Source organism: Theobroma cacao, chromosome 10 (assembly GCF_000208745.1).
Source record: "Theobroma cacao cultivar B97-61/B2 chromosome 10, Criollo_cocoa_genome_V2, whole genome shotgun sequence".
Lineage (NCBI taxonomy): Eukaryota > Viridiplantae > Streptophyta > Magnoliopsida > Malvales > Malvaceae > Theobroma > Theobroma cacao.
In genome coordinates, this window is record NC_030859.1 from 679328 (window position 1) to 705320 (window position 25993).

Here is a 25993-nt window from a genome sequence, read left to right on the forward strand (position 1 = left end):
CTCCTTGACAATTTGTCATGCTAAAGAGAACTTTCTCTGTTTTTTTTTTATGCTTAATTTTCTCTCTTTTTCATCACTCTCACCGCCCTCGATGAATACTTTGACCCAAGTGTATCAAGCCAAAACAAAGATCGATAAAGTACCACGACTCGAACTTAAAATTTCTATCTAAATTTTATTCTATTTTTGTATTTGAATTAAATTTGAATGATTCGAGAAATTACACGTATAGATATTTTATAAAAAAATAAAAGCCCACAAAATACAGGTTTGGGAAACCAGCCCAAATGGACTCTTATTTGGGCTGGAATTCTGGGTTTGAGGTTGTTGTCTTCTTGTTGTCTACCTCAGACCAGCCAGCAGTTGGGTTTGGTAGAATTGTTTAAAAAAATGCCCAGTTGTTGCTGTGGAGTCAAGATGTCGAGTGGGACTCACAAGAGCAGCATCCCATGCTTACAAGAAGAAAATACTACAAATTCATTCTAAAAGTAAAGCTAAAATATTGCATTTGTAACAGACAAAAGAGGAGGCAACATGAACTAATTTGATTGCATCATTGCTAATATAAAGAGGATTGAGAAACCATTCATCCATCATTGGAAAAGTGCCCAGCTAGCTGCCAAACGTGACCCATCTGGTCTAAACAACAATTCAGAAACCGTTTCTTGACTTGGAACAATCCCCAAAAAGAAAGAGAAAAAACAGCTGGTCAAGATGGCAACTTGTAGGGATGACCATGGGCAGCTGCTACTTTGCTACAAGTGCTCCACTTCCAGAAAATTCTCCCTGTTTATCTACCTTTTAAGAACTATTATCATGTAATCAGGGGGTGATAATGACAAACTATGTGAGGATCCCTGATCAGTCGATACCGCCTTTGTTTTTGTTCTGATAAGGCAATTGAAACTGTCTTCCTGCTATCATGGTGGTACGGAACCCATTGAACCTCAAATATGAGCAACTTAAGATCATGAGATAACACACTGGCATGGGAAAGTGATCACAGCCTGATGATCTGCAAGACATTTTGGTATACCATAACGCCATCTTTAAATCATAGTGATGTCCAGGTTAAACTATTATCCTCGTCAACATTGCAACCACTGCTTACTGCCATTACCATAAACACTGCCATTTTCTCCAGGATAATGGATGAAGCAATTTGAAAAGAGTCACGGCTCATCTAGCTTAATAGCTGCAAGTTTCTGATTTAAAATGGAAGACTTGCAGGTGGAGTAAAAACTTTAACCAGCCTCATCTAAACAAGTCCAGAAACAAAATGTTGTAGTTGAACTATCATAACACTAATATCATCAAACGAGCCTCTCCATGATGATAATTCAGCAAGCTTTTTGCAAGCAGAAAATGGCTCAGGCTTATCAACGCCTACACAGAAAGGCCGAACTAAATCTACTGCCTCTTGATTGGTAACCTGAAAGGCAAGTCAAAAAATTCAATACAACATCATTAACAACTCAAAAAGGATCATAAAAGGAGGTTCAAAAGCGATTATATGAACAAATTCGGTCTAACATTTACCTTATCCCAGAGACCATCTGAGGCCAGGATTAAGAACTCGCACTCAGGCTGAATTTTTAACAATTTCGTCTCCGGTTCCGCAATTACCCATTGTTTAAGATGTTTATCCCCAATTGCTCTCGATACAGCAAGAGAACCTTGTATTCTCCAAGCACCATAGCAACAATCCACATAGCCACCCTACAAGATCAAACATCAAAACAGAAAACTTTAATTTCACATCATCAATCTTGTCTTTAAATTTTCATTATATATTGAAATTTGAACTAAAGATGCACCAAGAGAAATAGCTGATTACATACCAAAGCTTCAACTCTGTCTCTCTCATCTTGCCTTGAAGGTTTATGATCAGAAGTCAAAGCCTCTGCTACACCACTTCGGCTCATAACAGCGCGACAATCACCTGCATTCGATACAACAATATCACCTTCATGTACCATTGCCGTGACACAGCAAGTACCACCAACTACATCTTCCTTTAGAAAATCTATGTCCGTGGTTAAGTATGCCTCTCTAATTGCATCTTCGATTCCCTCTCCACATGATCTGTTTGATACCGCCTCCATTACCTTCTTATCTAAGTTCTTCGCCGCGAATTCAGCAGCCTTTGAACCCCCATGCCCGTCAAAAACACCAAAGAAGGCCTGCATATTCATAATCAATTCAGGTCATGCAAAAGTCAAAGCCTTGTTTTGGTAACTGTTGATGGTAATAAGGGTTTAATCTTTGCTTTTCTTACTTTTCAATTCAACAAATCAATCCAACAATGACATAGCAAATAAAAGAAACAAAATAGTCCTAAAATTTCTATGCATTTAAAATGATTAAAAGAAGAAAATTAGAGGGGAAATAGACCTGTTTAGAATCTCCGGTAAGATTAACAACAGCAGAGTAACGGTCTTCCATTTTCCCTCTTCTTCCTCTCTTACAATAAACAGAATACCCCTCCCTTTCCACCTGCACCTCCTCCTCCCCTCTCGGCGTCTCCGCCGCGAACCCCAGCTTCACCGCCATTGGCGTAGGAATCTCTATCATCGCTGGCCTCTTCCTCTTCACCACCGAAGGCGACGCAGTGTCGGCTCCCAAAGACAACGAAGATTTTAACGATGATGATGACGATGACACCGACGGCGACTGCGGTGCCGCAACGGAGGCGGATGAGAAAGGACGAGGTGATTTGGGAGAGGATAACGGAAGAGATGAAGGAGACTGAGGCGCCTGAGAGGCGTTGACGCGAGGAGATAAGGGGAAAGCTGAGCCGTCCGATTTGCAGAAAATCGAAGGTAGTTTTTTGGGTGAGAACATCGGAGAGGTTGGAACCACCAGAGCCCAAGGCATTATTCTTCGGTAGCGAAAGGAGGGAGAAAACGTAGAAACGAAGGCCCAGCTACGAGATGTGAACATTGAGAGAGGGAGTTGGTTTCCTCTTCTGTTTATATACGTGAAGAAGACGGTACATGACGTGGCGTTTTCTGGTTTGCTTCAGGATTTTGAGTTCCCAGTTTGACTCGGTTTGAATTTCTTGATTTGAGGGAGGCAATTGAAGCGCCCTTTTCACTTGGGCGCGTGATGTTAAGTTTCCGCTTTGTTAGGAATCGCCGGGTTGACTCGTTTTGCATATGCTTATCTTTCTCTAATTTATTTCATTATTCCCTATATATATATTTTTATAATGGAGAAAAAAAAATTAAATTTTATTTTTTAGATAGAAAAATTATGCATCAATCAATAAACTAAATACTCAAATTACTTTATATATATTTTTTATCCTTATACTATTTTTAAAATATTTTTTAATATATTTATTTAATAATAATAATAATATATATTCTTTCCAAAGTTTTGAGGTTTTATTTTAGATGAGCCCTATGATTTTCTGACAGTGCACGCGCTATACCAAAGAGTGGACTTTGTCTAATTCTCCTCAGTTTGCCGTTCAAGTTTTTGTCACGTAAGTTAAAGGATAATAATAAACAAATCTGTCCAATCAACATAGAACAAGTGACTGGCCAATAAAAGCTAAAAGAGAGAATAACTTTGCGGTCAAACTAGGTTTAATTAATTAGCCCGGAGCTTAGTTAGAGACGGTGTTTCTCTCATTATTATACCTTACATTTTCCTTGTCATTTTTCTAAGTAAGTCACTTGAATTTAAATTCGATTAAAATTTAATTATTTATTATTTTATTTGAATCTCATTAAAAATTAATATTTAATGTTCGAACATAATTTCCAACCACATTAACTTATCTATATGGTTTTATCTTATTCAATTTGAACAATATATTTTTGTTGGGTTTTAGTGAGAATATATAATTGACTGGTGCTATTTAATAAAACCATCAAATTTTTTGATTTATTATGATTTTTTATTAAGATGTTACTTGTAATTTAAGTCATTTAATATGAAAAATATTTGAAATTGTAATATCTTTATTCTGTGAAGATTTTACAATTAATTGCCTCGTATAATCGAGTTTACAAGATTATCACTATTTCACATAAATCATATTAATTATACATATATATATATATATATGCAAGTGTTTTGATAATATATATATATATATATATATATATATATATGNGTATAATATATATATATATATATATATATATATATATGATAGAACCTTTTGTACAAGTAAAAATTTTGATTTACTATTATATTTTTGTTACTATATCAAGCATAATTAAAAGTCATTTAATATGTAATTATCACGAGTGATTTGATTTACACAATCATTATCGTTTTATATAAATATATATATATAGTGTGAAAACCTTACATGAAAAAAAGGTAAAACCGGCCTAGAGCAGGGGACAGTATCAAATTCTATGCTCTAGAGTTTGATCAGGTCCAAGCAAGCATAGCTCGGCTACCCTAAATCTGAACTGTTCCACTAATGACAAAAGCTTGTTCTGTTCATTATTTGAATATTAAATTTGATTTAGTAAACCGACCGACTTCTTCGTTTTTCTTGACCAAAAAAGGAAACTTGGAACTTCCCAAAATAAACTTGAGCTTTGCCAAATTCGATTCTCGTTCTCATCGACGCCTGACGCACGAAAATTAAACACTAAATAATCTCGTTGACATGTAGATACATATATAAAAGGGGATTATTATAAAAATTTGGTCAAACAAAGTGGGCATTCTAATGTAAGTTGTGAACGTTGAATATAAATGTATACATGTGAGCAAGAGCATTTTACAGCAATGTCTTTGTAAAGTGGGTACATCTTCTCATATTCCAACCACCCAAAATTAGACTTTTTACTTTTTCAATGTTATAAATTTATTTTTTAATATTTTTCAAATTAAAAATTATTGAATATGTAAATTTTCTAAATTTAATATAAAATATATTCACTTAAATTTTTATTTCATTTTTTAAAAAATTAAAGAAAATCGAACATTGACACAAATGGAAAAAAGTTTTAGTTTTTAGTACCTTGATGGGCACCTTTCGAGAAGCATTCCATAATTTGAGAGAGTTATATATACAGGTGACCTCATATTTATCATTTTTCTTTGATTAGATCAACTATCCCACCTATTCCACCTATTGTTGACTCATAAATTTTTTTTTTTGACTTGTTTACTGGCATATTTTTAATATAAATAAATATTTGAATGTTAATTATGCGATTCAAGAGTTTAAATTAGGTCAAAAGGACTATTGTTAGATCAAATAATTGAAATAGGGCAAAGGAAAATGAACTATTACTAGACCAGATAGTTAAAACGGGTCAAATAGCTCAACAAGTTTGTAATATACTTTGAACTCTTATATTTAATTATGTATATATAGATATGAATGTAGATTATATTAGATTAAAATTTAATTCGATTTTGATAAAGATTAATATATATATACACTAATTTGTGGTTTGACAAAATTCTATTTTGAATGACTCAACGTATTAGGATGCGATTAAGAGATTATATACAATGTATTATTAGTATATATCACATATTACATTATCATTGAATTACATAATATTGTCACATAAATATAAAAAAATAAAAAATTTAAAAAAATTAGATAAATATTTTTAAAATTAGGAGTATTAAATTGTGGGAATTTTTAATTTTTAAAAATATTTTATTAATAAAATTATATATATTGGAAAATTTTCTATAATGTATAAATATAATGCGCGAACTCTAATAATGCATATAAATATAAACATTAACGAAAACAACACGTGTCTTCGAGCGAAAGAGTTTCCCACAGCCATGCTTGAGAAAAAGAAAGTACTGGCGTCATCCTATTTCCCGACTCTGACTTACGTGTATCACAACCAGACTCCGCCACCCAACCCACTACGTGGCAATGGCATCGGAAAACATAACCCTGCCACCGCTTACTCCCCCGCCTTATATATTTCCCCATCCGTGGTACCAGCATCACCATCGCACCATCCCCATCATATGCTTATTAAGAAAACGAAACTCCGTTTGTTCGTCTCGCGCTGCTTAAGAAGCCCACAGTTTAACTCCTAGGTCAGCAACACTTTAGAAGAAGTCATAAGTTCCCAACAGCAAAAAGAGGAGCTCTATCGCAGGGCAAGGGAAGGAGAGACCGTCGTCCCTGGCGGAACCGGCTGCAAGAGCCTCGAAGCTCAAGAACACCTGGCTGAAGGTAATTAATTAAATAATCTAAAAACCCTTTTATTGAGAGCCTTATATTCTCATGTTTTCGAAGAAATTTTGTGATTTTATGAGGCTTTTTTTGTAAGGGAGCAGCCGGGAAGGACAGACGAGGAATGAACAGATAGGAACGGAAGGGTACCAAGAAATGGGCCGCAAAGGCGGACTCAGCACCGGTGACAAGTCCGGCGAGGAACGTGCAGCCGAAGAAGGGGTTCAGATTGACGAGAACAAGTACAGGACAAGCCAGAGGGGCTAAACCCAACCAGCCAACCTCTTCCTGATAGACAGCTCTTTGCTTAGCTTTTGAGTTAGTGGGAAAAGGAGTTCCTTTTGTCTGTATCAAAGTAGTGAAACTCCTTTGTTTCCTCTTAGTTTGTGTTTGATCCATGTATCAAATGAAGTAATAGTTTCTTTTTATACGAAGGTTTTGTTTGTTATTTTAGATATTTGTTAAGATTGAATATAACACCATTAGAATCAAATTATTTTTGCTTAATTATTATTAAAATTTTACTTAAATAATTTAATTTATGGAAAACTATGCAAATAAAGTGATGTTAATATATAAAAAATAAATTGTGAAAAATAGAATATTCTCTTTTATTATAGTTGTGAAATTCAATGGAAAAAAGAAATAGAAAAAAATGGTCAAGAATGGCACGAAGTATAGTCGTTTTGGAGAAAATTAATGACATTACTATAGCAAAGCAAAAAATTGTGATTAAAATTAAAAGAGTAAGACATTACTATAGAAAAGAGTGCAACAACGTGTAAGACAAGAGGGTCGAGGTGTCAAATAAACGAGGGTCAAATGTACATGTCTAAATTTATTTATTTATTTATTTATTGATAAATGGGAACGTTGTACTTTTTAATTTGATTTAAAAGTTATTAAAATTTAATGATAGGAAATATTACATGAAAAATAGAGAACTATTTCAAATATATATTATAACTTTTAATCACATTCGAACTAAATTAAAGGATAAATAGGTGATTTAAATTTCATATATTTTTTTCTAAATATACTTTTTATGTATTTTATTTATTAAAAATGCCTATAATTATTGTGCAAATTAGATGTAAATATTTTGTTGCACTAGTAAGCAAGTTATTTTATTATTATCAATGTCTCTTTATTAATCAATATTTTTTTAATTAAATTATATGTAAATTTTAATATATTTTTAGATTTATTTTAATATATTTTTTACATATTTAATCAAACATTATGTATATACTTTATTTTTAATCAACAGAAAGCAGTACAATTTAGTTTTAATTATATTTTTTACTCATAAAAAGTTAAAAAATTGAAAAGATATTATTTACATCTGAGCATTTGGCTCATTGATTGATGCATAATCCCTATCTAAAGAGTAAGCTTCAAATCTCTTATTCTTTAATTATTAAAATAAATTAAAAAATATTATTTAATACAAAATTTGAATTTACCTTTGTGAATGAATTAAATATAAGAGGCTTAATGATAATAATTGTATGGAAAAAAGGAGACAAATGGGAAGGTTTCGATTAGGTTAGGCCAATTGTCAATTTGCTTTCCGTAATTTTCATTATTTTTCCTAAAAGGGATTTAGAAAAATGAATGAAGACATGCAGAGGACACGTGTCATTATATTTGTCCCAATGCAGCAACGTGGCATACAATCCACTACCCTTTCTGCCACGTAATCCAGCACGCGTCGCATAAGGTGACAGCACGTCACTCCCTACTCTACCTATAAGTCTCTCTCGCTCCATCGCACCGCTAAAAGCACCGTTCCCCGACCGCATCACAACTAGCAAAAAGTGTTCGTCTGTCGAAAAACAAAGACAAGAAGGAACAAGAATGGCCTCAGAGCAAGTGAAAAACGCCTCCGACGAGGAAAGAGCTGAGCTTGATGCGAGGGCCAGGCTAGGAGAGGTCGTGGTTCCCGGTGGAACTCGTGGGAAAAGCTTGGAAGCCCAGGAGCGACTTGCTGAAGGTAAATAAACAGATTCTTCTTCTTGAGTTTTTAATCAGTTTTGCTTTGAAAGTTGCAGTTTTTGATCGTCTTGTTTTTTCTGTGTGAAGGGAGGCACCGAGGAGGGGAGACGAGAAAGCAGCAGATAGGGAGAGAAGGGTACCAGGAAATGGGGCGCAAAGGAGGTCGCAGCACTACTGATAAGCCTGGAGGGGAACGTGCTGCAGAAGAAGGCATGCCCATCGATGAATCCAAGTACAGGAACAACAGTTAATCTGCTTTTGTTCAGAAAAAAATGTGGTTTTAATTTTCCCCCATGAAGGCCGCCTAACACTGATCTTCATTTAAGAAACTCTTTTGTGACTATTGTTGTTTTTTTATCTTGTTTTAGGTTTCGAGTAAAAACTAAACCAGCCGATCATGTAAAAACACTGGCTGGTGTATCTAAGCTAGCTAAGCTTTTGATTTCCTAGTGTGTTCTCTGGTAGTTTGTTTGCTGTTGTGTGAGTTGTTTTGTTTAATGAATGTGTGGTTTTAAGTAGTATACGTACTGCTACCTTTGTTTTGTTTTGTTAATTGCTCGTTTAGTTGAGTCACTTGCGTGCATGTTTCCAACAAATGGTTTTCTTGCCGCGATGGATTTCATTAAAAGCTTACCAACAAAAAACCAATGACTAACGTCGAGCTATATGGCAATAGCAGCATGCATGCCCCATGCACAAGCTCCTGAATGTTTCAACAGGGTCGATTGCCCCATGCATATTCCTGAATGTTTCAACAGGGTCGAATGCCCCATGCACGCTAATCCTGAATGTTTCAACAGGGTCAAATGCCCCATGCGTGTTCCTGAACGTTTCAACATGGTCGATTGCCCCATGTATAAAGGACAGTGAAAGATAAGAAGTAGCAACACAACATGAACTCACTAGATTTTCAGCATCAATGCAAATCACAGATCAATATCTTTAATGTTAGTCTTTCATGTTGTCTCTATGAAATCTGCTTCTTAAATTTTCATCATAATTTTCTGCAAAAACTGATCATCACATATACAAATTTGTATAACATTGTAAATATGTATGCTTCATAATATAAAAATACTTTTCCTTATACCATGCATATTCTTGAATGATTCAATAGGGTCGAATGCACCATAGACGTTAATACTGAATGTTTCAACAGGCTCGAATATGCTTCATGCATGTTCCTGAATGTTTCAATAAGGTCAAATTCCTCTTAATATACTACTATCTTACCATCATATCATACCCCATGGGTTCATATCATACCCCATGGGTTTAGCTTGAGAGAGATCATGTACTAATCAATAAATTAAATATTTGAATATTAATTTGATGTAATTTAATGGTGTTTTGTAAAGGTAATTATTTACAAATATAGTTAAACATCTTAATTCTATTATAAATGATAATTTGATAGTTTAGTAGTAAGTTGAATCCTACGTATTTACCTTCAAAATTTAATTAATTTTACTATAAAAAAGAAACATTTTTATATTCATTAAAAAATACGTGTAAAAATATTTATTTGAAGAATTGGAATAACGTTTCCTGAGTCAGCGCAGGTTTGTTCTTATCCCTATTGCGGACACACCATTCCAAGGATCCAAACAGAAAACTCTTTAGGGTTTAGCCTCGGTAGAAAATTAAAAATTCAAGGGAAAAAAAGAGCGGGAGATATTCAGAGAAGCATCATTAGTTCATTTGATTTTTTTTTTCTCCCACTCTTTCACTTACTCAACCAACTAGCAATCGTCTCACCGAGTCGACTCATCCTCAAAAATATGCCCGTTGGCGTTCGCCAACTCACCGTACTCGGCGAGTTCAAGCCGTTTGGATTAATCGCCGAGGCACTCGATGGAAAACCGCCGGATAATTCGGCCGATAATTACGATTATCTCCTCTTCGATCCAGAAATCGCGAGGCAACGAGACGAGAACTTGGACAATGACGCCTCGGCTTCAGCTCTCAGTGACCGCCGCGATCACGAGCTTTTCATTCGAGGCAACCGGTAAATAATTTCACCTTGCATTTGTTTTAACAAGATTGAAGCGTTAAAGTTTCGGTTTAAAGTAATTAATTGTTACTTTTTTTTATTGAGCTCGATTTGAGCGTTTTACTTGCCTGTAACAGTATAATTTGGAGCGTTGGTTCAAGAGTGTTTAAGAGATTTACCTTACCTTCTCCAGTCATCAAGGTAAGTCTGTTAAGTAATTAATTGATCGTGAAATTGATGTTTTAGCTAGACAAGAATCATATTATTGCTCCATTTTCCTCCTTTTGTACTGAATGGAATTTGTTTTGACAACAATTTTACCTTAATTTTAGGCATGCTGGTGCCGTATGGGTGACATGTCGGAAGCTCTTCTTTGTGTCTTACAGATTGATTCTTTAACAATTTACAATATATCAGGTAAGCATTATAGATGAAAATTGATTCTCTAAAAATCTTGCCGTAGTACTTACATAGTATATCTCAAACTCTTGCCATACTATATTAATCCGAGGAAGTATCCTTATTATCAGGAGATTGGGATGTTTCATGATTTTGGATTTTTTGAAGGAGAGCTAGAATTATGTTCACTATATCATTCCGAATCACTCACAATGTTTGGGTTCATGGTTCGTGTAGTTCTGATATGGATCCGGCATGGACCTTGTATTTATGGATGGTTGGCATTTGATAACTATAGATAACTATTATAGGTGATATGAATAGTTTTAGAACAGTGTGTTTTTGTCAAGTTGTGCATTCCTTGTTCTTAAGTATGGATTAAAGTGTCTGAACAAAAAGCAAAAAAGGATTAAAGTGTGGTTCATGCACTCTTTTTTTTCCTTCTCTTTAAGGTTGAAGCATTAGGGTCAGAATCGCAATATGCTTATTTCTATTAGAGAGGAGCCACTATCTAATTAGTGTAGTGGTTTACTCTTTTCTAGGATTTACCTGTTTCATTGAGTTCGTTTTGGCTCATTAAACTCAGTGGATTAGTTCAAACCTGATTTCTTATTGCAGAACAAAACTGATTTTCCACCACTTTTGTTTTGTATAACAGGTGAAGTAGTATCCATTCCGCTTCCTTATTCCATCATATCCATATGGTCTCTTCCATTTGGCCTGTTACTCCAGCAGGTGGCAGATGGAAATTCATTAACACATGGCCCTTTTAAATTTTCAAGCCCTTCATTAGGTTCACGTGATATAATTCGTAATAGAAGAGAAAGTGGGTACAGCCCACAACATAGTTTTAGTTTTCTGACTGCATATGATCATCTTATTAAGGGAGAATCAAGCTCAATGTCCTCACATCTGATTCTGAAGGATCTACTGGAAGAACCACAGGTGAGTAATAGAATGCATCTTATTTGGAGATTTTACATACATTAACATTGATTCTTCATTTGGAGCCGTTTGATAGTTGATTTTATGTTTAGAGCTGAAAATAGTACATGCCTTGAATTTTGCAGTCAATTTACATTGAAGAAAGAGGAAAACTGAACATAATGAGGGATTTTGATGAAAGAACGATTTGGACTAGTGATCTAATCCCTCTAATGGCATCGTATAACAAAGGTTTTACATTTAACTTTGTGTAATTAATGCTTTTCCCTTCTATTACTTTTCCTTTCTTTTTTAGAAAAAAATCAGTAGTGGGTATGTGCCATGTATATAATTTAGTTATGCCTTTGTGACTATGTATGCAGTAAAAATGCAGCATTCAGTTTGGGTCGCTGAAGTAATTAATTCTAGCCTTGAAGTAGAAAATGCTAGCGTGTCTGCTATAGTTCCTACTGGTGTATTACCGAAGCGCTTCTGCTTCCGTAGAATATGGCAGGGGAAGGGTGCTCACACAGCTGCTTCTAAGGTGCTTGATCCCTCTCTGTTTTTTTGGCATTTCTCTTTATTAATGTTGCAATATGATCCATATAGCTGATCCCATATTGTATGACAAGGCTTAGTTTGTTGTTGTTTTATGCTTTTTTTTTTGTGCTTCCCAATTCACTGATTTGTCAACCACATTCTCTGAAATTTATATTTATTTTTATAGTGTTGTTTCCTTTTGGACATTTTATTATTTACCTATCTGTATTTAACTACTGGTCTCATATCCAGGTTTTTCTTGCAACTGATGATGATGCAGCTCCCGTAATTTGTTTTCTTCTCCTAGAGCAAAAAAAATTACTGTCTTTAAGGCTTCAGACTGTTGAAATAAATAATGAGATTCTATTTGATGTTAAACCTGATATGAGCTGGAGCATACCTGCAATTGCTGCTGCTCCTGTCATTGTGACACGACCCGGGTATTGCTACATTTGCTTTTGTTTTATTTGACCCAGCTGATCTTCTAAGATTCTTTGTTATAATTTCCTCTGATTTTTTTCCAGTGTGAAGGTGGGACCACTTCCGTATACAGACATCATTGTTCTGGCACCAGAAAACATATTACTCCTTTATGTAAGTTCCCCCCCTTTCATGCTTTTGAAATTAACTTCTGCTTTGGTTTTTAATGGTGTGGCCAGTGCTTTATTACTTTTTTTTTTATACATTTACTACCAAAATTGATTTTGTCTCTTGCACCTTCCTTTTGCTGATAGTTTATGATGCTGCTATGTACTTTGTGTGTTTTCTTGGTATTGTTTTTCCGGTGGTTCATAATTTATGTGTGCTGTAAATGCAGTCAGGGAAGCTATGCCTCTGCAGGTATCTGCTGCCTACATGTTTGGGCAGAGGCAATCTCTCCCATAATATAGGATTCTCAGGAGCAGCATCCGTTCCCCCCCATGACTTGAAGATCGTAGGACTGGCTGATGCTGTTGAGGCACATATCAATGTGAAAGTAAACAATCGGCAGGTATTATAACTTCTATGCTTGTAGTTTATTAGTTCAAGTGCTCTACTCTTGTCACTTTTCAATTTGTCATGATTTCTTTTGAGAAGTCTGTGGTATTTATTTTTCTATTGCATAGGTTTTTTGGCCCCTATAAGTGAAGCTTTCACTTTCTGTTTCCACCAATGTTGCTGCTGCTTTAAAGCACTTAAAATTTTATAAGAGGGGAATTTTAGTAGCCCTTGAATTAGTTGTACCACATTTCTATCTATAAAAGTTTCTTGCTTTTATATCTTCGTTATGAGCTTTAACAACCTTTATTTGCCATGTATTTGCAGATGTTTCGATGTGCACTACGAAGGAGCCCTTCATCATCGTTGGCAAATGATTGCATCACAGCAATGGCTGAGGGTCTGAGTCCGAGTTTCTATAACCATTTTCTTGTTCTTCTTTGGGGAGATGGTGATTCTGGCTACTTGTCAGAGGCTAATTCTACTGTTGGTTCAGAATGGAATGCTTTTTGTGACATTATAATGCAAATGTGCAAGAAGTCATCTGTAGTTTCTCAAGAGATTCCAAAGTCATCTTGGGAGTTTCTTCTTAATAGCAAATTTCACGAGAACTACCTCAAGATTAACTCCATCATTGGATTGTCTTCTAGAATAGCACTTGATAGGCCAGGATTGGATTCCATAAGATCAAATATAGATGGTTCAAAAAATTCAGAAAAATCATTTTACTTTGATCTATTAATGGAGAGTTTGGATTCTCTGCATGCAGTTTATGAAAGTCTGAAAATGGATAATCTCCGGAGAAGGTAAATCTAAGTCTTAACCATGTTTCTGTCTTCATGTGCTTTAGTTTCTAAAAGACCTTTTCCAACTATCTTTGTGTCTGTTGTTTGTTCTCTTTTTTTCTTTCTTGCCAAACTTTTTTCAATCCAGTTGCTTCCGTTGACAATTGTTTCACGACTATGTCTGTTCCTTGAAAAAAAATTTAAAATACTACAATATAAAATGACAATTAATGTTGTCCTGGTAGCCAGATGATATGCAACTTCAAATGAGAGAGATCATAATTTAGTTCTAAAGAGTTTGGAACTTTTTTCACATTTGGAATGGCAAGATTCCTGTTATGGCATGATTTTGAGGTTATGTGATGCAGGATCTTTATCAGGATTGAATTACTCTGAGAACTTGACAGTTGGCTATAGTATAATGGCTCTTCATATTTACTACCCTTAATTTGTTTCTTTGAGGATTTAGTTGAGCAGTTTGGAAAATATCTTTCTGATTTTGTGTTTTTGGGTGTAAATTTCCGTAAAGGGATTTGGAGCTTCTGGCAATTCTGTTGTGTAATATTGCTAAATTCTTGGGTGAAGAATGCTATTTGGATCATTATGTCCGTGATTTTCCTGCACTTTCCAAGACAGTCAGAATGGGCACAAATTCTTTGTCCAGGAAAACTCCTTTCAGTTTATTCAGATGGCTGGAAAATTGTTTGCAACATGGATGTACTCCTGCTAATTCTAACTATCTTCCACTTGTAATTTGTAAAGACGGAAGTTCTGTGGTGAGCTGGGCACGAAAGATTGTCTCTTTTTACAGTTTATTATGTGGTGCTAAACTCATAGGAAAGAAGCTTTCGTCTGGTGTTAGCTGCAACATTGCCTCTGGATCATTTTGCTCTAATGAGGAGCTCACAGTGTTGGCAATGGTTGGGGAGAAATTTGGATTGAAAGAGTTGGATTCTTTGCCCTCTGGTGTATCTCTTCCTCTTCGACATGTAAGCTCCATTAACCCATAATGCTTGGAATCTTTTAATCATAGACTTCTGACAAGGCTTGAAGATATAATTAATTTGGTGCTAGTCTTTGGTGACAGTAACAGATAAGGACGATTAGGTTTGCAATGTTAAACATAAAATTACCAATGATTAAGGCTGGACACTACCATTATTTGTTCTCGTCTTTGTATGTTAATATGATTTTCATATTAATTAGATTTGATATTCATTCTCAGTCATGATGATGATTCTCCAATTTTCATTGTTGAACTTCTACTTCAACTTTTTCAACATTCCGCTCCATCCATTAGGGAACATCATTCTTCCTGGATGTCTTATTGTCCTGTTACTTAAGGAACTTTAATGATTTCACTTTCCTATTTGCCCCTGAAAGGATCTTATCAGAATTTGTGTACCTTTTACATTCACTCACTAAAAGGGTGATTTTTAACAAGAACTTAAAAGAGTGAAACTTCTTAAAGTCCATGTCACTGTAGGAGCTGGTAATTAATTATTTGCATCTTTATTGATAACTGTCGTCTTCTTTTTATTCCTTTCCTTTATGCATGATTGTTTTGTGTATGCGCTTTGTAGGCTTTGGACAAATGTCGGGAATCTCCTCCTGCTGGCTGGCCTGCAGCTGCATATGTTCTTCTTGGTCGAGAGGACTTGGCCTTGTCTTGTTTGGCACATTCATGCAAATTTAAGGAACTTGAAACGCAAACAAATGTGAATTTGGTCCCTATGTCTACACCTTACATGCTACATTTGCATCCCGTGACCATTCCTTCAACTGTATCGGATACCATTATACCGGAAAGCACCAAGTTTGAGGATACAGATTCCATTGATGGATCCATGGCAGATGGCATGGAGCACATATTCAGCTGTTGCACCCAGTTGCGCTATGGTCGGGATCTTCGATTAAATGAGGTTTGTTTTGGTCCATTATTTTGAAGAACAATTGCAAAGTGCTGTGTACTGAGTTCAGAAGTAACCAGTCTATGATCTTCACAGATACATCTTTAGGTCTTGAATGAAATTAGGAAGTGCTTTTCCTTTGTACAGACTAAAATGGGATTGCACATTCATCTTTAGTGTTCCTTCCATTGTTATTCATAGTTCTTGTTGCATATTATTGGGTCTTGTTATATTTAATTATGGAAATATGGTCCTTGAAATTCCTTACTTTTTTCATACTTGCCACTATCACTGATAATAGGTTAGGCGCCTTCTATGCTCAGCAAGACCTGTGGCTATTCAAACATCTGTCAACCCTAGTGCCTCTGATCAGGACCTCCAACAGGTATGCTTCTTTTGTCGCTTGGTTTGAACATTCTATGGTTAGTTCTTTTCCCTCCAGCACATGTAGCTTCAGTTTTAATTGTCAGCTGATAAATTGATCTGATATGTTACCACATGCATCTCTATATGTTCTTAGATTACCATCCTTAAACATGCTGATGCATTAGTCAACATTGTCCTCCTTCCTTTAGATAACACCGTTGATAATTTCTTTGTAAGGGGATGGTAATAGTTTTTAAGAAGGCTTGCATAATAATACATAATCAGTTCACAGAATGAACTTTATCTGGTTTGGTATTCTCTTCTCTCTGACATGTTACCAGTCATTTAGAAGAGTAATAATATGATGACAACAGTTTGCTCTGGACACATATAGCTCAATGCAGGTTGTGTAGTATTATGTTGCTTTCTTGTTTGTTGGCACAGGCTCAGCTCTGGCAACTTGCACAAAGGACTACGGCTCTTCCTCTTGGCCGTGGGGCGTTTACTCTTGCGACCATATATACTCTTTTAACAGAGGTATCCATGCTTTTGTGTTTGTACATCTATATGATCTTTATGAAATTGAGTACTTGAAGATATATGCTACTTTTTCTGATGGAATCTTTTGCAACTTTATGTAGGCCTTTACTGTCCCAAAGCTTGTTTTAGCAGGTCGGTTGCCAGCCCAACAAAATGCTACTGTAGGTTCAATCAAGATTCCTGTTTCAGTTCATTGCTATTTCATTTCTTTTTCACATCCATTCATTCTTTGGGCGATATCATGTTTGTTATCAAGTTCTGCTTTGAATCAGCTACTCTAATATCAATTACGACATTTTGAACTAGAATAATTTCTGCAAAATATTATTGTATTTGGAATATAATTTTTGCTCTATGTTTTCAAGATTCATTGCCTATTTTGTTTTTACTGTAGGAAGCTTGGGTTAAGAATTTTTTTGTTTAGCCACAGAAACTTTGTATAGTCATGTTTGCATCTTTACTCTTTTGAACTTTATCCCATTTCTATCCTTCGTGTTATTTGCACGGTATTTATTTTCTACATCTGCTACATTGATAGGTTAATCTTGATCCAAGCATAAGGAACATACAAGAACTTAAATCTTTGCCAGAGTTCCACAATGCTGTTGCTGCTGGGTTAAGGCTGGCCCCACTTCAGGTTTATATGATATCTCAAGATAGTATAGTAGTACTTTTTTATGATTTGCCAAAATTTCATGTTTTTCATGGACAAATTCTATTAATAATTGCTTATCTTGGTTGGTATGATTTTTGTATTTCCCAAAAATATAGTTAAAAGTACATCCTGAAATTTGAGACTGTGTGCTCTCATTTATGTTTTCAAAGCCTCTGCTCTATTTAAGTTCATTTTCTCTTGCTACGGTTGTCTTTGTGCTAATATATTTTGTAGTACATACATGCCCGCTTATCTGTCCTAAATTATTATGTGTTGCATTTTAAACTTCTGCAGGGCAAAGTGTCAAGAACATGGATAGTATATAACAAGCCTGAGGAACCAAACGTAATTCATGCCGGACTTCTCCTTGCTCTGGGATTACACGGATTTCTGCATGTTTTAACTATTACGGACATATACCAGTATTTTTCACAGGTTTCCTTATTCATTTACACTTTCTTCTTGCAATTGATTGGTTGCGATATCATTAGTTGTGTGATGATCCCCGTGTCTGGTTCTGGAACTCTCAAGATAAAAGAAGGGGGAGAAATCAGTATTTAATTAAATGCATTTTCTGAAGGAAAGAAAGAATTTTAAAATGAAAATAAATCATATTTTAGAGTCTTTAATTCTACAATGACCTGAATGTAGTTGCATTCGCTTTGTGATTTCTGGTATCTAAATAACTTTATGCTCATTACCTTCTGATAAAATACATTGAATAGTCAAATAGATTTTTACTTCTTTAGTTCTATTATTTTTCAATTTTTGTTTCCTATTAGGGTTTAATATACTTAAAATGCTTTTCACCAATAGGAACATGAAAGCACAACTGTAGGTTTAATGCTTGGCCTGGCAGCTTCATACAGAGGGACTATGCAACCTGCAATATCTAAGGTAATAATATCTGCTTGTTTGAGGTTTAACTTTTGCTTCTACCTTGATCTCTTGTTGTTTATAAGCAGAAGTACCTAAGTTTTGCTGATAATGTTAGCATCCTTCCATCAATGCCTATCAACATATGTCTGCTACCAATTACTTGACCTGAATGATGGCTCTACCCTATACAGTGCCTTTATGTTCATATACCTGCTCAACATCCATCTTCCTTTCCAGAGTTGGAGTTACCAACACTGCTGCAGGTAAGAAGACCATTGCATTGCTCTCACCTATATCATTTAGGAATTTATATGCAGATGGAATTTATATGCAGATACATACTTTCTTATCATCAGGTTTCCAATGTTGACATTTGAACTGAAATAAACCTTGCATATGCAAAGGTAGCAAGTAGTGGAATGTTGTTGTGTGGGCGTCTTTACATGAACATTAAAGTTACCTCATCTGTTCTATTTCCCTATTCTTTAGAATAATAATTACTACAACTTTTTTGGACTTTACAGACTGCAGCACTAATGTCAGTTGGGCTTCTTTTTGAAGGATCAGCGCACCCCCAAACAATGCAAACATTATTGGTATGTTGTTTTTCCTTATGGTTCTTTTTATCAACTAAAGATAATGGTGTTTTTCTTATACATGTAGGTCAACAACAGTCATCTGCTCTATACTAGTCATGAGAAAATTCCAAACTATATTTGAAATGCATGCATGCATACTTTCATACATATATGTAGGTATACATATAGATACATAATGTATGTGTGTGAATGTTTATGCACACACACACACACACACATATGCATGTATGTATGTATGTATGTATGTATGTATGTATGCATGTACACATATTTCTGGAATGTTACTCCTCAAGTCTGTTAGCACTTTTTGGGTGTGCATGATATATTTACTTTTACATTCCACTTCCTTCGTACATGTTAACTGTAGCTATTTGGGCAATTCTGTACTTCCTTGGTTAATGATAAAGCTTCCACTTAAAAAACAATTTTATTTATACCCATGAGTTCTGACTGTTTGATTTCTTATGCATTTTTCCTTGATATTTTGTCACAATGGTGCAAATTGCTTGCCCCTTTATTGTAAACATATACAGCACTGTTGGACTGCTTCTACGTTGTTCTCTAAATTTTTAATTATTTAGCGGATGTCTTGCAATTAAACTTGTGTGCTACTTCTCACAGGGTGAAATAGGCCGAAGAAGTGGAGGTGACAACGTCCTTGAAAGGGAGGGTTATGCCGTTTCTGCAGGCTTTTCATTGGGACTTGTTGCATTGGGTATGGACCATTTAGGGAGTTTATATTAATGAATGCCTTTAAATTTTGGTCCTAGCTAACTACAATCTTAACTGAAGGCCGAGGGGAAGATGCGTTGGGATTTATGGATACGGTGGTTGATCGACTATTCCACTATATTGGTGGAAAGGAAATTCGTAATGTATGCTTTCCAGTTCAAACTTGCGTTGTTCTTTTGCATTTTCTTCCTGGCAGATGATATGGATTTAAAATCAATGCTTTTGCAGCATATTTCTTAGTCCTATACAATAAGAACTATACCACTTGATCTGCTTCTCCTTCCAAATAAATTTGTCCCCTTTCAATTGGCACAAGGTCTAATAGATGCATTTTATTTTTGTAAAATTCTTCACCCTCATTGATTCTTTCCTATTTTCTACCAGTTAGTTATGATAAAGGACATAGCAGCTGAAACAATAATTAGTGCTTCTTTATGTTTTGGAGGAGACAAATATATTGGACAGCTAATGAAAACAATATGGATGACTATCTTGGGAGGAAGATGTATTTGCACATGTTCTTTTTTCTTGAATTTCTATACATATTCTGAAGTACAACTCCTCTCTCTCTCTCTACTCTCCCTTTCTTTTGCAAACTATTTTCAATCAGGAAAGATCCCTCCTGCTTGCACCGTCAATGGATGAAAACAACCGGGGCGCTGGGCAGGTTTGTTACCTATCTTTGACTTAATTAAGTTCCCTAATTTCACTGTGTGTGAAAAATGTGTTAATATACTTAATATGTTATCTGAAGGCAACTGATATCTGTTGCTTTGGTGTATTAGATGATGGATGGAACCACTGTCAATGTTGATGTCACTGCACCTGGGGCTATAATAGCTCTTGCTCTAATGTTTTTGAAGGTAATGTTCAACGCAGACATATATACTTTCCACAAAAGTGTATCAGCTTGTATACTTTTTAATGTTTGGAATATCACATGTTTGCAAATGACAAATCCAATTTACTCACCTTTCCCAATTTTTATGACAGAGTGAATCAGAGGTGATTGTATCTAGGCTTACAATCCCTCAAACACATTTTGATTTGCAATATGTGAGACCTGATTTTATAATGCTTCGCGTCATTGCTCGGAATTTGATAATGTGGGCCAGGTAATTTACTTACTAAATATGTCTTAACAATAAATCATCCAGTGTGAAATTCCATGTGAGCTTCTAGTCTTTAGACCTGAGTTTAAGGTTATCCTCTTCAGGATTCATCCCTCTAAAGATTGGATTCAATCCCAGATTCCTGAAATTGTCAAAAATGGTGTCAAAGGCCTTAGAGATGATACCATGGATATTGATGAAATGGATGCAGAAACTTTTGTCCAGGCATATGTCAATATAGTCGCTGGGGCATGTATTTCTCTTGGTATGGTTTTCCTGCTGATTTATTTAATATTGACTATGTTTACACTTTCCTATTCTCAACCACACGACACATACATAGACACACACACACCAAAAAAAGAAAAGAGTGTATCTTAAATCTGTAATGGTTAATTGTTGGCAGGGTTGAAATTTGCTGGCACAAAGGATGCAAATGCACAGGAGTTGCTTTATGAATATGCTGTCTACTTTCTGAATGAGGTCTGACAGACAATGTGATACTGCTAAATGTTTGCAATTCATTTTTGAGAGATAAATCAGTTATTTTAATGGCTGCAGATCAAGCCCATTTCCACTACAAGTGGGAATACCTTCCCCAAGGGTTTATCTCAGTACGTTGATCGAGGCACCTTGGAGATATGCCTTCATCTTGTTGTTCTCTCCCTGTCTGTGGTAAAGAAATTGACTTTATGATCATCATTTTTCTTCCTTTTGCCAATTTTTGCCGAGTAACAGTGGTGACTTCTGAGGCATTTTGGAAACAGGTTATGGCTGGTTCTGGACATCTACAAACCTTCCGGCTTTTAAGGTTTCTCCGTAACCGGAGCTCTATAGATGGGCATGCTAATTATGGTATCCAGATGGCGGTAAGATTTCTACACATGCAGATTTTAAGATATAAGCCATTATTATGTGCTTATTTTATGATCTCCTCGTGCATGTCATAAGCTTTAAATTTATGTGGGAAAGTGTGTATTGTATTCTGAAAGTGTATAAGATAAAGAAGAATAAATTGGTTTACGCATGTGGATTCTACAATTCACCTGTTGTTGATCATCAGATATTTCAAGCTGTTAATTTATCAGGCACTGACATGCTAAATGCCTTAAGCATTGTTGAATCTGCATGATTGAGGTCTTATAAACCTGTTGAAGCATAAAGGGCTGAATGATTTTTTTTTCCCATTTTATTTGTCTCTCATTAAGAGTGTCTATATGGCCAACCCTTCATCTGAAAACAATGCAGAATACGTTAGCATGAGATGGCTTCTGGGTCGTGATTGCGGTGTAGCCCAAGATGGGCTTCTTCCATGAGATGAAATAAATCATGTTTACTTGTGTTAATCTAGAATGGATTAGGTTGACTAACATAAATTTGATCAGTTTGCTTCTTACTAGGTCATCTTAATTTATTTATAAGTATGCACTGATTTTAGGTGAGCTTAGCAATTGGGTTCCTGTTTCTTGGTGGAGGCATGAGGACATTTTCTACCAGCAACAGTTCTGTTGCTGCATTGCTTATAACTCTTTATCCACGGTTGCCTACTGGACCAAATGATAACCGTTGCCACCTTCAGGTATGTTAAGATTGAGTATTACGGTGTTTTTAAGGTAGGTTAAATTTGATTGGGAAAAGTATATGGTTTGTCACAAGCATTGCAAGAATTTTTTTACTATTGGTTTTGGACAGTACACTCCAGTGGATCCTATTTGTGCTTAAAGAGACCAGATGTCTTTTTCCTTTACGGGATCAATGTTTTACTTTTACCTCCTTACTATAAGTAAGTGCATTTTCCAGGCATTCAGACATATGTATGTCCTTGCAACGGAGGCTCGCTGGCTTCAAACTGTTGATGTCGACACTGGCCTCCCTGTTTATGCTCCTCTTGAAGTTACAATCAGGGAAACTGAGCATTATTCAGAAACAAGTTTTTGTGAGGTTACTCCTTGCATTCTGCCTGAGCGTTCTGTAGTAAGTTTCAAGATCTGTTAACAAACTTACTAGGATTGTCATCATTTCTGGACTTACTTTAAAATTCTGTTGATAATTTTGGAGGTTAATTAGCATAAAAAATCTGTTAGCTTTGCATGCGATAGTTTCTAGTAGTGTTTGTGGCATGGATGAACTGATTTTCTTTTGCTATTGTAATTAATCTTGTGAAATCATCCAAGTTACAGACGGCTTGTGTGTCAACTATCACAAAATTCACCTGTCTGCTAATTATCTCTGTTAATTAGAAAAATTATCTTGTGGTTAATGCTTTATTTAATATGCTGTTGCAGTTAAAGACAGTTCGTGTCTGTGGCCCTCGATACTGGCCTCAAGTGATTGAGCTTGTTCCTGAAGGTGGGGTGAAGTTTGTTGCTGCAATGTTCTTGCTTTATGTCAATTTGCTATATTTCTGATAATTTAAGAAGTTGTTTCCCTACAGACAAGCCTTGGTGGAGTTTTACAGACAGGAATGACCCATTTAACTCTGGTATCCTCCATGTGAAACGGAAGGTTGGAGCTTGTTCCTATGTGGATGATCCCATAGGGTGTCAATCACTGCTCTCGCGAGCAATGCACAAGGTTTTGTGGACAGAACTTTGTAACTAACCAGCCCTTCCTCTGATATATTGTAGTCTTAACAAGGATGTCGATTTGTCTATTACTTAGGTGTTTGGTTTGACAACTCTAACAGCAAGCAATCCAAGTAATAATAGCAACAATGGACCTGCTGCTGTTACTGTTGACCAGCTGGTCAGCACATTCTCATCTGATCCAAGCTTAATAGCTTTTGCACAACTTTGCTGTGACCTCTCCTGGAATAGCAGGCAAGTCCAGAAATCTCCATTTTATATCTTGACAGATACAGGCCTCCACTCCTAGAACTGGCAATGCGGTATCCTATTGCATGGGGCTGGATTTTATTTGTGCTTCCAACCTCCCCCCTCTCCTCCCTTTTGCTCGTTTGTAGATTTGGGTGCTCTGTTCATGGTCTTTTGAATGGTTTGCTCGTGAACTTTGAGGATTTATTTTGGATGGCAATTGTAATTCGTAGGAAGTGTTGAAAATTGTTTATTCTGCATGTTTGAGGTGTCTATGTTATCATCTATTTTGAAATTTAGGTGCAGCGATGGTGAAAAATGAAAATGGACATATCTGCTATGCATCTTTTTTCTCTATGCAAAGAAATTATGTTTTTTGATTCTCAAATTGTTGTTTACTAGCAATAACCTGCCATTAAGATGCTTGTAGGTATGATGCTGATTTCCAGGAGTTTTGCTTGCAAGTATTATTTGAGTGCATAAGCAAGGACAGACCAGCTCTTTTGCAGGTAATAGTCTGATTTAGTCCTTTGAGAATTTCTGCTTTATCGTATAGGACTTACTCAATTGCAATGTAATGTCAACTGGAAAATGAATTAATTGGTTGCCATACCAATAGAATGTTAATCAGATCAACTCTCATCACTATCGAGTGAAAAATCTTTTTCACATTTTTGTAAATGTTTAAATATTTTGGTCTATGCTTACTTTACTCTTGTTGTCTATTCCTAAATATGTGACTGTCCTCATAATAATCTTTAAGTGTTTATGGGTTTCTACCTTTTAGGTCTATTTGTCCTTGTACGCCACGATTGGCTCCTTGGCAGAGCAGGTTTCCAGTAGTACTGTTGTTGTCAGTAACTCACTATCCGTCTCTAGTTTAAAGGTACTTTTCCATAGTTGCTCTGTTGTATGCTTGTTTCATGGTACAATTATTTTGTTTAAGTTGTGGGATATTTGTTTTGTGGTCATGTAAACAACTAAAATACTTATGTTGTAATGATTACAAATTGCATATGAACTTGTTCTTGTTTGTTGAAAAACTATTCTTGTTTTAATTTCAGAAATATAGGAATTAAAATCTTCTTTATAATGCTTCCAAGTTGTGTTGAATGTGACATATAGGAAGGTATGCTGGATGTACTTTAGAAAGTTATGAACAAAATTGAGATAGGGGCTCATTTTGGCTTTTGGGTAATCAGGTGCACCTGTGTCCATCTGCCTACTTTATTGTTTTATGGCCTTTAGGAATTTGTATGGTCCTAATTTATTACTAAAGAAAGTTGATTATCTGTTTTATCTTCTGGACTCCATTATAATGTTATATTTATATTATCTTCAACATAGGATCTGTGGGATGAGTTGCCTTATGCTCCGCCTTGCTCTATTTTTCAATGTATAGCAGCCTGGTTGGTGTTAACTGATGAGTAGAAGAGGATTCCGTTTATTAGTTTTTGCAGTTATCATGGTACGAGTATAATATCTCTGGTAGAAAGTAAGAATTATGATTATCCTTTTTTTGCAGCTTGCCCTGTCTTACAATGAGGCTGTGTTGAGTGGAAGGTTGACCACTTCAAGAGGTGGCATTGTTCAGTCCATCTTTTTAGGGTCTCTTAGGAAACGGGTCGAAGAACTCCTAAATTGTTCGGAGGCATTAAAAGATGATTTGCGTAATTATTTGAACTTGGGACGTTGGCCTAGCGATCCATCCTTCGGAGTGAAAAGTCCAGCACTTCTTTCTTGGTATCTTCAATGGTTTGGTGTACCAGCTCCTCCTATAATCAAGACAGCAGTGGACAAAATTAAGCCCAAGAACATCTCATCATCTACCGCACCTTTGTTACGTTTGTTATTACCAGGCACTCACGTAAATGCAATCGAAGAGATAGATCGAATTTTGTTTTCTTCCTGAGTGGACAGATGAAGACCTGAGAGCATTTTTCCTGTCTTGTGTTTACCATCTATCCCAGGCTCTTCCAAGATAGAGCTCATTTGAAATCGTTTTTAAATTGTACATAGCAAAGAGGCAAGAATCGAAGCACTGCAAACAGATTTACAATAAGAAGAAACGTTCTTGCTTCCTACCCTCCTTATTTCAATACCTTCGGGTCTATGACTTAATACTGACACGATACTTGATCTGATGCAGAGAAGAAAAGTAATGCAAAGAGACTGCACAATGAGTAGTAAATGGCGGGAGCTATGTTTCTGAAAGAGCAGAAAGGTGGTGAGCCATGGATAGATTAAGATAAGCTATTAAACAGATTTTGAAAACGGCATATGCAAGGAACCTGCTGCTTGGGTGGTGCAAACCAAGTAGGTTTGCTGCATCTCTGCTTGATATAGTGTAGTTTTTATGATGTAAAATAGATGTAAATGTAGCCTGAGTTTTGCAGTTTGTCTCCTTCAAGAGAAAGGTAAAGTTAATTTAATGAGAATTTACCATGATTCTTATTAAAAAACCAGGCAAAAAACTTAAGTAAAGCAAAACTTGTACACTTGTCCACATTGGCGAGTGTTGACCTAAGCATGCAATATAAAATATATTGAACTGCTTTGTGAGCTCCTATAGACATATGGCTT

The 25993-nt window shown here is 35.7% G+C and overlaps 4 protein-coding genes across 5 annotated transcripts; 3 read left to right on the forward strand and 1 right to left on the reverse strand.

Moving 5' to 3' along the window:
* On the reverse strand, positions 454-2938 carry LOC18585832 (probable protein phosphatase 2C 25). Its single transcript, XM_007008868.2, has 4 exons — positions 2395-2938; positions 1842-2183; positions 1540-1719; positions 454-1432 (listed from the first exon to the last, which is right to left on the reverse strand). Exons 1-4 carry the CDS (start codon positions 2875-2877, stop codon positions 1259-1261), a joined length of 1179 nt encoding a protein of 392 aa, XP_007008930.2. The 5' UTR covers positions 2878-2938; the 3' UTR covers positions 454-1258.
* LOC18585833 (em-like protein GEA6) lies at positions 5782-6615 on the forward strand. Its single transcript, XM_007008869.2, has 3 exons — positions 5782-5943; positions 6049-6187; positions 6285-6615. Exons 1-3 carry the CDS (start codon positions 5782-5784, stop codon positions 6452-6454), a joined length of 471 nt encoding a protein of 156 aa, XP_007008931.2. The 3' UTR covers positions 6455-6615.
* LOC18585834 (em-like protein) lies at positions 7975-8706 on the forward strand. Its single transcript, XM_007008870.2, has 2 exons — positions 7975-8183; positions 8273-8706. Exons 1-2 carry the CDS (start codon positions 8048-8050, stop codon positions 8434-8436), a joined length of 300 nt encoding a protein of 99 aa, XP_007008932.1. The 5' UTR covers positions 7975-8047; the 3' UTR covers positions 8437-8706.
* LOC18585835 (anaphase-promoting complex subunit 1) lies at positions 9866-25965 on the forward strand. Of its 2 annotated transcripts, XR_001929869.1 has the most exons (38): positions 9866-10193; positions 10316-10379; positions 10511-10595; positions 11236-11522; positions 11648-11753; positions 11885-12045; positions 12294-12481; positions 12566-12635; positions 12859-13032; positions 13347-13825; positions 14334-14793; positions 15388-15726; positions 16016-16099; positions 16525-16617; positions 16722-16781; positions 17159-17257; positions 17570-17710; positions 18092-18172; positions 18346-18417; positions 18679-18750; positions 19375-19468; positions 19546-19628; positions 20096-20152; positions 20271-20348; positions 20479-20600; positions 20702-20862; positions 21004-21080; positions 21159-21272; positions 21365-21466; positions 22036-22176; positions 22398-22571; positions 22883-22946; positions 23032-23171; positions 23259-23416; positions 23841-23919; positions 24198-24296; positions 24936-25436; positions 25560-25965. XR_001929869.1 is itself a non-coding variant. In XM_018129241.1 (37 exons), exons 1-37 carry the CDS (start codon positions 9967-9969, stop codon positions 25320-25322), a joined length of 5472 nt encoding a protein of 1823 aa, XP_017984730.1. In that variant the 5' UTR covers positions 9866-9966; the 3' UTR covers positions 25323-25965. The 2 variants fall into 2 exon arrangements, 1 of the variants encoding a protein (XP_017984730.1); XM_018129241.1 differs by having other exon boundaries at positions 24936-25965.